Genomic DNA, 15215 nt, shown 5'->3' on the forward strand with positions numbered 1-15215 from the left:
AACATACATTTTTTTTTTAGTTCTCCCATTTTTACTCCCACCTTAGAGAGTGTTATGAGAAAAGAGGTAACAAAGAGCATGAATAAGATTTTAAATTGGTTCAACTTACCTATGTCTACAACATTCTTCGAGTACCAAATTATCTAGAATCCTTCAAAAATTATCTAAAGTTATTGGCTAGAAGTTTTGAACATTGAACTTTTTCAATCTCATGAAAAACGAGATCATGAGATCTTAAGATTTAGAAATCACTCAACCAATTCTTTGGAGTTTTTAAATTCAAAGTCAGTCACCATTTTTAAATCCCACTTATTGAGTAAAATATGAATCATAGATAAGGAGAATATTAAAAGCAAATGTTTTATTACATCGTGTCTTAGGAGGAATGATATAAATCCACACTTGGAAGTAAAATAAAAGAAAGCTAATTTAGTCGTAGTTTCTATCCCTCTGTCTCACTTTTCTTTATCCACCGAACAATTAATATAGGAGAAAAGTTTCTTTTATTTCTTCTGTTAATAGATAAACTTTTTTATACTAGTGGTTCTCTCTCCCCAAACGTCTGATCTTTGAAAATGTCAAAGTCTTCTATTCCTTGTCTTACCTTCTGGGTCTCTTCTGTAACCTTAGAGCTTAGACTTTCTTCACTATATAAAAACAAACACTCTCTCTACACACATATACATCCAGCAATACAATATGCGTATAGAAACTGCAAGCTGCAATCATTAAATCTTTGCTGTGGACAACTTGTAAAAAGTTATCCATATCTTCATCCCTGCAGCAATCACTTCCATTTTTTTTTTAATTGTAAACTTTCTTAGAGTTTTGCTACGATCGAGGGCTAGGACACTGTGATGGCCGTAGGAGAGTATGAACGTACACTAGAGGAAACGCCAACATGGGCTGTTGCGGTGGTTTGCTTCGTGTTGGTTCTTGTTTCTATCTTCGTTGAACATATTATTCATATCATCGGAAAGGTGATGTTACCTATTTATCTTAGTGTCCCACCAAAACTTTTTAGAATACGTTTGGATACGTTTGGATGCAGTGTTTTCCAGCTGCGTCCACGTTTTTTTTTTTTCACGCGCATATGTCACTGTTCACTGATCATGAACAGTAATTTTAAGCCAATAAACAGTACTTTTTGGGATGAACAGTAATTTTTACACATTAAAATTTTATTTTTATACAGTATTTTCAGTTTTCAGCAATAAGTTCTATCCAAACAGACTCTTAATAGTTATCTTATATAATATAGTTTTTAAGGTGATAGATATAGCTATTCATGATTTCTAAACAGTAATCTTTAAGTTTGCCAGTCGATCGGTTGGCTTAAATAGAGATCTATCTATATATAGTTCACGTTATTCTTTCAATGTACTTCAAAATTAAAGTTTGGGGTCAGACCTATACATAACAATCATTTTTGTGTCATATACTCATATCTTCTTGAATTTTGCTCTCTGATACTTAGAGAAACAAAGAAGTTGTTTGTGATGTCCAACCTACTATTTTTGTTGTTCCTCTATAGTTTGTATTTTCTTCTTGTTGATGACTGAGAGATTCTTTCATTTCCTTGTAGTGGCTAAAAAACAAACACAAAAGAGCTCTCTATGAAGCCCTTGAAAAGATCAAAGGAGGTACCAACAAACCATAATCATTTATATATTATTACAATTAATACTCAGTTTATCTAATCTCAAACATGTCTTAAAAAAAAGGTTAAGTCTGTCCAAAGCCTAACCCCCTTTTTTTTCCTCCAGAGCTTATGATAATGGGATTCATATCCTTGCTCCTAATAGTTCTTCAAAAACCCATTACTAATATATGTATACCCAAGAGTGTTGGAGCTACTTGGCACCCTTGTAAAAAGGGTGACAAGAGTAGTAGCGCATACACAGATTCCCAGAGTGAAGGACGGAAACTACTCCAAATTTTGGATTCTGATTTCGGTTCGCGAAGAATATTAGCTGCAAAAGTAATTGACAAATGCTCAACAAAGGTAAAGCTAGCTCAATTATTTCTTTTGTCTCTTTATTTTTTGTGTTTCCAAATATATTGGTATTCTGCTATAGCTACCATAGCTACTTAATTTAAATGAATTTAATATTGTGGTACCACCAATGAATAGTCTTTTTTTTTTTTTTTTTTGGTAAGAAGGAAATATTGCGTTAAACTAAGAAAAGCAAAAGGAATCAATACAAAGCCTGTTCACATAAAAACCCTCAACCTCAAAAATTTTCATGATGTCCACAGGTAGACAAGAAAACAAAATAAAATTTGAAGCTTGTAAACAGCCTAATTTAGCAAGCTGATCTGCGCACATGTTTGCCTCTCAGAAGACATGCTTAATTTAAAAATGGGAAGATGTGCAACTAACTGCTTACAGTCATCAAACAGCCCAGAAACCACAGTATTGGAATAGCTCGGATTAGTGAAAGCATCAACTAGAGCTTTTGCATCTAATTCTATAACAACAGCAGTCACGTTCATCTGTTGGCACAAAATGAGGCTATCTCGAAGAGCCCATAGCTCCGCAAGGAAGCTATTAACCTTCCCAATTTTTCTCGCAAAACCTGCAACCCATCTGCCAGCTTCATCCCTTATCAAGCCTCCTCCACCAGCTGAGCCCAACAAAGAATTCGAGGCTCCATCAGTATTAAGTTTCATCCAGCCTACCTCCGGTTCTTCCCATCTGATTTTTCTAACGCTTTTGCAACTAATACTCCTAGCTTGATCAGCACACAGGAAGAATTCCGAGGCTTGCGTTACAATAATAAAAGACTATTACTCATGAATATTCTTTTATTATTGGGGTAGAGGTCGTTGAAGACTTGGAATGGAACAAATAAATTATGAATTGGCTGTAGAATCTTGATTTCAGCTTTGAAAACTAAAATGGCAAATGGTAATTAATCAATGTAATTTGTGCCTGTTTAACAACATAATAAATAAATAAATAATGTTTGAGCTATAATTTGTAATTTCTAACACATCAATCTGTAAAATTTATATAAAAAAAATTTGTGGTATTTCTATTTTCTGTAAAGTTTTTATACATGTTTGACATTTTGGCAGGGTAAAGTGGCCTTGGTTTCTGCATATGGGATTCACGAGCTCCATGTATTCATTTTTGTGTTAGCTGTTTTTCATGTGCTCTACTGCATCACCACCTTGGCTTTGGGCAGAACTAAGGTACTTAATTAATTTACCATACACAATTGCAACACCTCTCTCTCTCTCTCTCTCTCTCTCTCTCTCTCTCTCAATTATCTTATGCATTATATCTAACACTATGTGAGCCCAGAGGATATCTTGTACATAATAATCTCTCTCACAAATGTGTGTGTGTGTGTATATATATATATATATACTGTATATGTAGAGGCGACTCCAAGAATTTTTTCTTAAGGTATTCTTTAAGAATTATAAATTATACAATCTAATAAAAAAAAGAAATTCATATATTGACAACAACAATAAAACAAACACGCAAATACATAGAGGACGTTTGGATGCAGCTTATTGCTACCTCCACGTTTTCCCCCTTTTTTTTTTTTTGACTAATTTCTCATGAACAGTGCATCCGTGCACTGTTCATGGACTCACAAATTTCACTTTTCAGCAACTTTTTCATTAAAAATGGGTCTCACGGCACTATTCACACATTTAAAAATTATTTTGCTACAGTGTTTTCAGTTTTCAGTTTTCAGCAATAATTTCTATCCAAACGGACTCATAAAGTTTACAATTATCTTCTAAGAGTTTTCATATTTTGAAATTGTTGCATAATAGTCTCATTATCAATGCTACTAGCTACATCTCTTTCAATATCTACTACCAAACAACCATTCATCCACTGAATGTAAAACAAATTATGGAGCAAAATTTAATTTTATTGGTATAAGAGTATTCCCAAATTTTATTTGAAAGGTAGAAAAATTAAAATTTTTAAGTTATTATATATAATTTTTTTTTTCCAAGTCAGGATGGTCCTGGGACCGCACCACCTTAAGGACCACCTTGACCTTAAGGTGGTGCGGCCCCTATGTATATGTCAGAATAATAAGATAATTATTAGTGAATCCCACACAGCATGTGTGCAAAATACCTCCTCTTACTTTGAATGATTACTAAATTCTTGTTTGGAATGGATTACAGATGAGAAAATGGAAGGTTTGGGAGGACGAAACAAAAACACTTGAATACCAATACTATAACGGTAAGTCTCTCAAGTACTACTTTCAGACGGGTCAATATAGCTAACCAACTAAGTTTTGTTTCTCATTATTTTATGCGGGAATACATGTAGTAGTTTCCTTTGCTAAAAACAAACAATTAGTGATTCTCGAAAAAAAAAAAAAACAAACAAACAAGCAATTAGTTCGTAGACAAATAAAAGATATATCCGTGAGGACCCTTCGTTGAAGTCAAAAATGCATGCACGTTATCGTTTAAAAATTGAACCCATTTCAAGTATGTTAAAATTAGCTAATTTGTCTGTTTATGGACCTGGTCAGAGTTCTCTCTCTGTCACAGACAGTCGCTCTCTCAATTCGTCAAACACCAAAAAATAATTGACAAAGGTGGCTCACAAAGTCATCACATCCTTGTTTATTACTATAAAATAAAATATCAGATTATTTTATATTTACTTGTCAAAAAGATAATAGTTGCACAATAATTTTCTTTTCTTTTTTCCTTTTTTTTTTTGTAATTGATAAGGTGATTTGTTATGAACTTATGACCGATACTAATAATAATAAAAATGTTATGACTAATAGATTCACATAAAAAAAATGTTACTTTCATTACAATTTACCACTTTAACAATAAAATAAAAATTAAAAATTAATGTGACTAACATTACTCGTGCCCTTTTTAGCTATGATAGCAACATTAATGTTTTATTTATTTTACCTATTTTTACTGATTGAGTGGGCAGTTAAGCTTCTGTGAATTAGTAGTTTAGTACATTATTATATTGCATGTGCAATGTCAATTTGAGGTTTGCTGATGCCAATTTAAGTTAAAATAAAACGAAAGGTTTTTTTTTTTTTTTTGCATTTTGATAGTTATGTTTTAAAAACAATTGTATGCACTTGATGGGTGTGACATATATACAATGATTTATGTGATGCAGATCCAGAGAGGTTTAGGTTTGCAAGGGATACATCATTTGGGCGAAGGCATTTGAACTTTTGGAGCAAGTCACCCATTTCCCTTTGGATTGTAAGTAGGAATTAAGTTTCCAGTTGAAATTATAACATCCTTAATTACCCGATTTACATGAATTTATTAAGGAATTAAAAAACTTTTTATTGATTTATTATTTAAACTAATTACTCTGCATGTGAATGATATATTAGTATAGAACCTGGGACGTGGTCAGATATTTTTTGAAAAATATTTTGGGGAAGGAAAAAGCCTGAGAATGCAATTAATAAAAAATAATAATTTTAGAAAGTTGATGGTTTTAAGGACTTTCAAATACTTTTCTATATACTGAAATTATTGTTTTATTTTTTTTTGGAAAATTAAAGGCATAAGACATAATTGTGGTACAAATTTTAAACTTGTTCTTTCTCTTCCTGTCATCAGGGGTGTTTCTTCAGACAATTTTTTACCTCAGTTTCCAAGATTGATTACCTTACAATGAGACATGGATTTATCATGGTAAGTTTTAATATATGGAGTAACAAAATATTCAAGCTTTTATACACCTTGCTGAGAAAGGGATATATATATAAATTCATGTTGATAATGGGAGCTCCTATGTTACATTATGTGATTTTCAGGCACATTTGGCACCCGAAAGTGAAACGAGATTCGATTTTCAAAAATATATTAGCAAATCACTTGAAGAGGATTTCATAGTTGTGGTGGGAATCAGGTTGGTGCTCCAACACTTTAGAATTTGATTGCTTTCTTTCATTGATTTTCAATTATCTTAGAATCCTAATTCCTAACCTTAATTCTCATGTGCAGTCCAATGGTTTGGTTCTTTGCTGTGTTATTCCTACTGTCCAACGCATATGGTAAGCTAAACACTACTTCTTAGATATTAAAGCTATTGACAAATTTGGACAGAATTGTCAATTTAGAATATGGGCCTAGTCAAATTTGAACTTGAAGCAGAGTGTATGACTTTTGTTTTGACTAGAATACAGCCAGGGCCCATTATTTTGTGTCAATTCTCATTTCTGAGACCAAATTTGGTATGGATTGTCTGACTAATAAATGTTTCTTTCTATATTTGGACAGGATTGTATTCTTATTTATGGCTACCATTTCTCCCATTAATTGTAAGCAACCAGAAAAGAACTTGAACTCATTCTAATTTTGGGTTGTTGCATAATAAATGGAAGATAATGTGTTTTTTTTTTTTTTTTTTGTGTGAATTTTATAGGTAATACTCTTGGTGGGGACAAAGCTACTAGTGATAATTACAAAAATGGGGCTAAGCATTCAAGATAGAGGTGCTGTGGTTAGGGGTGCACCTGTGGTGCAGCCAGGTGATGACCTCTTCTGGTTTGGTTGCCCTAAGTTCGTTCTCTTTCTTATTCACTTGGTTCTTTTTCAGGTATCTTTCACTTACATCAAGAAAATTACTAGTATGTTATTCTATATATGAGGATTCTAACATTAACCTCTTTTGCTTTTGGCCTCTCTATGTGATGACTTTTAATGGCAGAATGCATTTCAATGGGCCTTCTTTGCTTGGAGTACGGTAAGCATTTCATTTCTGCTCAACTATTTTGTCATTTACAAAGTACTTAATGATGTCTGCACTACTATAGAAGTCCTTTGTGACATTTTCATTGCTCAAAATCATATGTCTGTTGCTTATATGATGACAATATTAATAAACTTTTTTTTTTTTTTGGATGAATTGCGAGCTAACTGTAACAATAACAACAATCATAGCCTTAGGGATCCTTATTCTATTCTATCTGAAATCATGCTCTTTGAGTCATGAGCTAACTATACAAATAAAAATTAACAAGCCAACTTGATCATACCTGCTGTATTTAACATGTTTAATTCTTAATTAATATGTCACTTTGTTTCTTGTCTAACGTGGAGCAACACGATTCTGTTCTTTTAAACCATTTTTAGGATATAGAATTTTGCTACAAGAGAACCATATGCTGAGAGCATTTTCTAACTTTCCTATTATATGTTTTCATCTCTTTCAGTATGAGTTTGGCATAAGGAATTGCTTCCATAGGCGGACTGCAGATCTCGTCATCAGAATGTCAATGGGGTGAGTTTCATCACAAATACCCATGTATAGAATTCTGTATGCTGGTGTCTTTGTTCAGATTTACATAGATGATTAAGGACTAGCGATTATTGATTATCATTAAATTTAAGAATTATTAATCTTAACAACACTGGCATTTTCTTCAGGGTTGTCGTACAATTTATATGCAGTTATGTGACTTTGCCTCTCTATGCTTTGGTGACTCAGGTGAGAAATGATAGCATATCTTTTTCTAACTTCTTGATATAGTACTATTACACCTATAGGTCTTGTAGCTAGAAAAAGTCACAGAACTAAGAATAAATTTAGTTTACTCTAAACTATAATACCATAGTAAAAGAGAACCATTGTGAATTGATGATAATTACCATCAATTTATAACCTTTTTTTTTTTTTTTTTGGGGGACTGATTTTACAGATGGGATCTACCATGAAACCCACCATTTTTAATGATAAAGTGGCAACAGCATTGAAAAATTGGCACCACAGAGCCAAAAAGAACATTAAGCATAGCCATCATTCTGAGAGTAACACACCCTTTTCAAGTAGGCCAGCAACTCCAACACATGGCATGTCCCCAGTACCGGTACACCTCTTGCACAACTATCACCACAGCAACCTCGATAGCTTGCATGCATCTCCAACAAGGTTTGATGTCGAAAATGATCATTCGGACATAGAAGATGTGCCATCCCCAAGTAACAAAAGTGGACCCAATGAGAATCACTTTAGTAGGCATTCCGAGCTGCAAGAGAGGCCGGCAATTCAAGATCCTAGCTCAATGCCATTGCCTCCAGCTCCAGGACCCATTCGTACTCAACATGAAATCAACATTGGTTTGTCGGATTTCTCCTTTAGCAAATGAATAAGCCAATGGAGATTGGATCATAGGAGACTGTTACATACTTATACCAGCGTACATTTTTTGTACATGACAGATTGTTGGCACTTGTGTTCCAATAGTGGCAAGGATGATTCAAGCATTTGTAATTAGGATTGACATTTTTTTTTCGAGGGCTTGAGGCATCGTGAATAATACTTTTCGTTTTACAAGTGAAAAAAAAAAACAAAACAAAACAAAACAAAAAACAAAAAAGAGAGCGAGAAGAATTTTTTTGTTTATTTGCCATAATTTTTTTTTTCTTTTCTCAAGATTAAACAGAAAATTTTTAGTGTGAGTGTGCAAATGTGTGAGTACATATTAGTTTGATGGTGATCCTTTATTAGTTGTACATGAACAGCAATGAAACGAGTATTGTAGCCTCCATATCAGGTCTCTATATATAATCTGCCATTGCCAAGATCCATGTAACTAGCAGAGCAGTTCTACACAAGTTCTTTTTTTGCCTGCCCAATATACATATCAGTGTGTGTTAGCCCGCAATAGTTTTCTTTTTTTGATGAATGAGCAGAAACTTTATTAACCTTAACAATCCATACTACAAGCAGTAAATAGGAATCGCTGCAAAAGCTGCAGGAGCACAGATACATACTAGCAAAAATACAAGCCAACAGAAAGACTAAAACCAAGACCAGCCCTAACTTAAATCTGTCCCACCTACCCTTTGAACACTGAACAAGTACAAAGAATTTTGATCTGTAAAGGAGTATTTAAAGTTCCTGAATTAACCAATCCTAGCCTTCACATCACATTTGATAGCATGAATATTGCTTTCCTCAGTCTTGATGATTCCATTGAATATTCTTGCATTTCTTTAGAGCCATATATCATATATTGCAGCAGCCTAAGCAACTTTTGCAGATTACTGATTTTAGATTCCCTTTCCTTTCAAGTCCTTAACACCCCATTGAAGGAGTTCAGGCCTGGTCTGCCTTCTTAATTAACCGAGTTAGGCGTAAGCTTTCAACCTGGAGCCATAATCCTCTTGGTCAACGGGCATTCAAAGAACAAGTAATCCTTATATTTTATACAATCCCTACAAAAAAAAAGCACACAAATGGTCACCTTAGTAACCCCATTTCAATAGTTTATTCTGACTAGTCCAGCAATCTTTGAGAGATAACCAGCAAATAAAGCATCCTATCTTGTTGGCAACTTGGCATCCAACAAAATATGATAATATGAATTTGGATTTGATTCACATATATTTGTAATATTAATCGTTGTTTACTTTTTTTACGGAACAATTTTTATGGTTGTTAACCTAGAACATATAGATTTTTTTTTTTTTTTTTGGCTCAAAAAAGCTCAGTAGAAGTGTAAAACAACAAGTAAAGAAATGTTATGAGCTACATCGATACAAATTACAATCTCTGGAAATGGAAACATAATAAAAAAAATCCCAGAAAAAATTATTTTGCAGCATAAAATAAATTGAAAATTAGACATCTTGGCCATATCATTTAATAAACTGCAAAATAAACGAATTTTTGTAGATGTACAGACAATTAGACATAAAATCTCTGGCTATGCTATAAAAAACAGGAGTTCATTGTATCTCATAATTAAAAACAGAATATCAATCATTATAAATTAATTCCATTTCCGTAAAGTGGATTCCACAGGCCCCATCAATTATTTAACTCTTATATTATTGCAGGGAGACAATTCTAACTACTAAGATGTCCAGTTTGATTATACTACCAAAAAGAAAAAGAAAAAGAAAAGTTTGATTGAAATCAAAGCCGACATTTTTGGCAATATAAACCAGCTCCCTGAAAAGCTTATATTGATTTTGACGGCCAATAAAAAAAATTTTAAAAAAAATCATACATGACGCAATGTAACTAAATCAAAATTAAGGTTAATTTTTCAAATTATACAAAGAAATGAACTCATAATCCATTACTTTATTACCATATATATTTATGTGTTATTTATTTATTTTCTTTTTTGATTTAGATTTGTGCGAGTATCTGAGCTGTGGATGTGTAGTCTGACTCTGATGGCAGTTAGCTGGGCCCTTTCCTTTCCTTAAAAGACAAAACAATCGAACAATGACATCAAGACAGAAATTAGCACCAACATAATTCTCAGATTAAATTTTAAAAAATAAAGCATAAAGGTCTTTACAAGTTTCCCTTCCAAACATATAATAGTTCCTATCAACAAAAAAAAAAAAAAAAAACATATTATAGTTTAGATCAATATCATTTATCTTATCATTATCATTAATTTATTGATCTTCAAAACCCACCTCAGGAAAGTTAGCTTTAAAGAAGCTAACTCTAAATTTTGTACAATTTTTAATAAGCTGTTGAGTCATCAATTATTCCATTACTATTTCCTTTAAAAAAAAACTGCTTATATGTCAATACTGTTCCTATTTTATTTTATTTTTTTAGAAAATGGTCCTGATTATATTAATCTTTATATTGAAAAATGTATTAATCTTTAAGCATATTATTATTTCATAGACAGGTAGGATTAGCAATTTACGTCCACAACAGGTGCCATGGCTGCATTATAATCATGCTTAAATACAATAATTTTAGAGAAATTTAATTTATGCCGTCTATTCATAATAATTACTCTTTATCATCTAATCAAGACACAAATTCATTTTTAGTATAAACAAAGGTGAAATCTTAAATATTTTTATAATATTCTATGACAACCAACTTTATTGATATATATCCAAAATATTATATATATAATTTGATTTAGTTTAAAAAATAAGAGGAAGAATATTCGTAACAGATTAAACTACCATAAGTGCCAAACTGCCGATTTCCCAAACAAACATTTCAAAATTGATTTCATTTCCCACTATTCATAATTCATCGCTACTCATCAGACTACCAACTTCATTGATTGATTGATCGATCGATTAAATCACAACCGTTGAATCGGTTTTTTTTCATTTCTAATAGGCTCTCTCTCTCACAGTCTCACTATCTCGATCTTGATCGTAGAGTCATGGAGGTCCGGCCCAATCCGACGGCGGACAACGCGTCGATCCCGCAGCCGCATCATCGCCATGCAGCGGCGGCTCCACCGAAACAGGCCGCCAATTCGCCTATCCCCGTCGACACATCTTCTGTTTCTCAGAGGTCTATTCTCTTTTTCCTCAAATTTCTGTTTGTTTCCCGAGAAAACAATAACAAGGAAGAAAGAAAGAAGTTTTCTTTTTCTTCTTTTTCCTTGTGTTTAGTTGCCGAGAAAATTTGAAGAAGGAAAGAAAAAAAAATATTGACTTCAGAATCTTTAGGCTTTACACGGATTTCATGGTGGTTTAATTAGTTTTTTTTTTTTTATATAATTTTTTTTTGCAGGCTTCAAAAGGAATTGATGTCTCTCATGGTATGTTTTTGCTTCGATATCTTCCTAATCGATTCGTGCTGATTGTTTTAAACCTGCATATTTTGTTTGATCAATCTTTGTCTTTCATAGGCTAATGAAGTAGTGAAATTGATTAGGGGATTGCTTTCAGTTTTTGAATTCTCTTGGATGATGATTTTTTTTTTTAATGAAAATTTGTTTATGCTGATGAGAATACTATGGAAGGTTGAATAGGAAATGGATAAAGATTTAATTTTTTTTTAATGAAAACTTGTTTGTGCTGATTAGAATCTTATGGAAGGTTGAATAGGAAATGGATAAAGATTTGTTTTTTTTTTTTATTACTTATTTTATGAAAGTTTGCTTATACTGATTAAAATCTTATGGAAGGTTGAATAGGAAATGAGTAAAGATTTTTTTTTTAATGAATATTTGTTTATGCTGATCAGAATCTTGTCGAAGATCGAATAGGAAATGGATAAAGATTTTTTTTTTTTTAATGAAAATTTGTTTATGCTGATTATAATCTTATGGAAAGTTGAATAGAAAATGGATTCTAAGTTTGTGGAAATTAATGTAAAAGTCTTTAGATAACAAATGGGTTGTTATGTCATTTATAATAGAGTGAATCATTAATTATGTCATTTAAGTGGTTTCTGACAAGGGTTGTGGATCATTAATTTTCAATCTTACCTATGGAGCTTTGAGTGTGTTTCTTTGTTTCTTGTTGGTTGTGGTCATTAGATAAGAATTGCTTTTCCTTGATTCTCCATAAAAGTCTTAAAAGTCATTTTTCTCCCTTTTTTTTTCGCTGATGTTGTGTATTCACTAATTCTAATAGAGAGAGAAGTTTGTTTCTGCAGATGAATGGAGGGGATTTAGGAGTATCAGCTTTTCCTGAGGGCGAGAGCATTTTTACATGGATTGGTACGATTGAGGGTGGAAAAGGAACTATGTATGAGGGTTTATCTTACAAACTCTCATTACGTTTTCCCATGGACTACCCTTTCAAACCACCCCAAATCAAGTTCGAGACTATGTGCTTCCATCCGAATGTTGATCAGTTTGGCAACATTTGTCTTGACATACTTCAGGTATTAATTAAAGCTGGCAGATTAACTTGCTTTTAGCAAACTTTGTAATGCTGGACTTAAAGAGAGATGAAATGGGAGATTGGGAGAATATTCAATGGTTAATGTTGATGTTCTAAAATGATGAAATTTGAATAAGTTGATTAAGAATATTCAATTATGTTTGCCAATGAGCTATGGCTCAACCAACACTTTCCTCTCCCATAATAATGGAATGGAGAGTAAGGTTGTGGGTTCAAGACCTCCACTGGGTGCATGTTTAACTTATGAATAAAAAAGAATAACTAATTATGTTTGAATTTTTTGTTAGTGAGGGTGAACACTCAGGCATAGCATAGATCACTTATACTTATAGTCTTATACAAAAGAAAAGATCTAGGAATAGGTCACTTGAATGATTTTACAGGACAGTTTTTTTGTTATGGATTTTGGGTCAGAAAATTAAGTTAGAATAGTCAAGGTTTTAGATGGTTACAAGTTTTATCAGGCACTGGAAACTTTGGTGAAAACAAAAAGACTCAATGTGGGTGATAAGTTAAAGTTCAAGTAGTTGAAACCTGAGCAATGTTTTATGATTATATTGAGTTTTACTGGCTCTGACGTGAAATTATTTCATTATGATTGTAGAACAACTCTTTTGTCCATTCAGAGACTACCCAAATAAAAAAAGTAGAACTGATGTAATTCTCTTCTTATGTTGCTTCAGGACAAATGGTCTTCAGCTTATGATTGTAGAACAATTCTTTTGTCCATCCAGAGTCTATTGGGAGGTCTGGTTGCTATAACCTACATATTTAAGTTTTCTTTGTTGCTTTTTTTCAGTGCCTAACTTTGCAGTTCTCTTATGCAGAGCCTAACCCAGAGAGTCCTCTCAACAGCTATGCCGCAGCATTATGGAGCAATAAGGAAGGTTAGATAATAGATACACATATTTTCATTTCCACCAATTTATGTTATTCATTTATTTTCTTCTTCTACATTTTTGAGCTTCGAGATTAGGTTGTTGGCGGTGGTTATGAATGTCCCAAATCTCCCAAACTCCAGTTAACGAACTTAATAGTGTATCAGTATTAAACACCATGCAATTGTTACTGCTCTCAAACTACCATATCTGGCTTTGAATGTAGGCATAGTATTTCCCATATATTATCACACAATGTCACTGAAATACCACTATTTGTTGTATTTAAAATATTGGAAATTTAAATTTTCCATTTGAGCAATTTCTTATCTGTGAATTGTGGAATGATTTTGGCAGATTACCAAAAAATGGTCCACAAACAATATTTTGCTGGGGAAGCATTTGAAAGCTGATTGGTAGACTTCTGTCACCACAGAAAAAATTTGGATGTTGTTGCCATATAATATCTGTAAAGTTGGGAAAAAGTAGATTCGGCTTTAAAGTTCAAAGTATAAGTTTTGTTCTCAATTTCTCATGGTCTGTCATGAATGAAACATTGAATTGTTGATATAGTAGTTTGTTTCACATTGTCAATTTGGTGATGCTTGAGAAACCGGAAGAGACTGAGACCTTTTTCCCTAACCGAAGGAGTTGATTTGTATTATGAAGTTGCAAAAAATAAGTTCACAAGAAGTTGTAAATTTGTTGATATCAATTGAACGTGAGTTATGTTACATAGCGATTAATGAATTTGGATGCCTTACATCAGATATGTTTGATTCTGATGTCATTTTCATTATAGTGTACTGTGTTTTCCTTTTCAATTAGAGGGACTGCTTTTTGTGTATCCCTACTGCACTCATTGGTCTGAAGGAAGTAAGTGGTACACGGTACACCCACTCAAGAGTAATGAATACATGTTCTGTCGCAATTTTTTTTTTTTGGGGGGGGGGAGAGAGAGAGAGAGAGAGAAAAGATAGACAAATAATCAATTATTGAATACCTGGTAATTGGGTGGTTTTTCTCTTCTTTTTTTTTTTTTTTTTTGATATGATAATTGGGTGGTCATTGTTGAGCACTCCAATTGAATGGAGATAATATTTGAATTGGAGTTCTATTTTATAACTTTTTAAAGATATAGTAGATTTTTTTAAATAAAAAACAATAAGTGATACAAGAGAATTTGAATCTATGGCTTTCCGAAAATTGATATCAAATTAGAATTTAAATATATTGACACATTTATATCTATATAATATCTAAAAGTTGAAGCATAGACATAACAAATGATGTAATATGGATTGAGGATTCTCCACTTCCCGCTTTGGTTTTGTAACTTTGCTTAGTTACAACTATAAAAGGATATTATGTCCCGTCTAAAAAAAAATTTGAAGCCTATTATTTATTCTTGCTATGCCCATCTATTTCAGTCTACTTCAATTTATTCAGTCCAATTAGGTTGCTTCAGTCCATTTCGGTTCAACTCAGTCAATTTGGCCCTCTCGGTCTATTTTGGTCCAATTGATCTCTTTCGGTTCAGTTTGATCCACTTCAGTCCAAGGGGTCCAGTTCGGTCCATTCGGCCAACTTCGGTCTATTTTTTCCCAATTGGTCCCCTGAGGTCTAGTTTGCTCCATTTCGATCAACTTCAATCCATTTCGGTCCAATAGGTCCACTTCGGTCCCTTTCGGTCCATTCAGCCAAATTCAG

General features: G+C 32.8%; 2 protein-coding genes across 2 annotated transcripts; both read left to right on the plus strand.

Moving 5' to 3' along the window:
- The first annotated feature begins 686 nt into the window (after positions 1-686).
- Positions 687-8568, plus strand: LOC142638552 (MLO-like protein 6). Its single transcript, XM_075812579.1, has 15 exons — positions 687-980; positions 1586-1643; positions 1767-2005; positions 3082-3198; positions 4165-4225; positions 5147-5235; positions 5605-5679; positions 5802-5896; positions 5992-6041; positions 6268-6308; positions 6413-6586; positions 6698-6733; positions 7203-7270; positions 7417-7477; positions 7689-8568. Exons 1-15 carry the CDS (start codon positions 858-860, stop codon positions 8133-8135), a joined length of 1734 nt encoding a protein of 577 aa, XP_075668694.1. The 5' UTR covers positions 687-857; the 3' UTR covers positions 8136-8568.
- Positions 8569-10918: 2350 nt separating this feature from the next.
- On the plus strand, positions 10919-14268 carry LOC142638554 (uncharacterized). Its single transcript, XM_075812581.1, has 6 exons — positions 10919-11284; positions 11507-11534; positions 12377-12607; positions 13311-13374; positions 13455-13514; positions 13863-14268. The coding sequence occupies exons 1-6, from the start codon at positions 11151-11153 to the stop codon at positions 13916-13918; spliced, it is 573 nt and encodes a 190-aa protein (XP_075668696.1). The 5' UTR covers positions 10919-11150; the 3' UTR covers positions 13919-14268.
- Positions 14269-15215: the final 947 nt, after the last annotated feature.

This window comes from Castanea sativa, chromosome 6 (genome assembly GCF_040712315.1).
Source record: "Castanea sativa cultivar Marrone di Chiusa Pesio chromosome 6, ASM4071231v1".
Classification (NCBI taxonomy): Eukaryota; Viridiplantae; Streptophyta; class Magnoliopsida; order Fagales; family Fagaceae; genus Castanea; species Castanea sativa.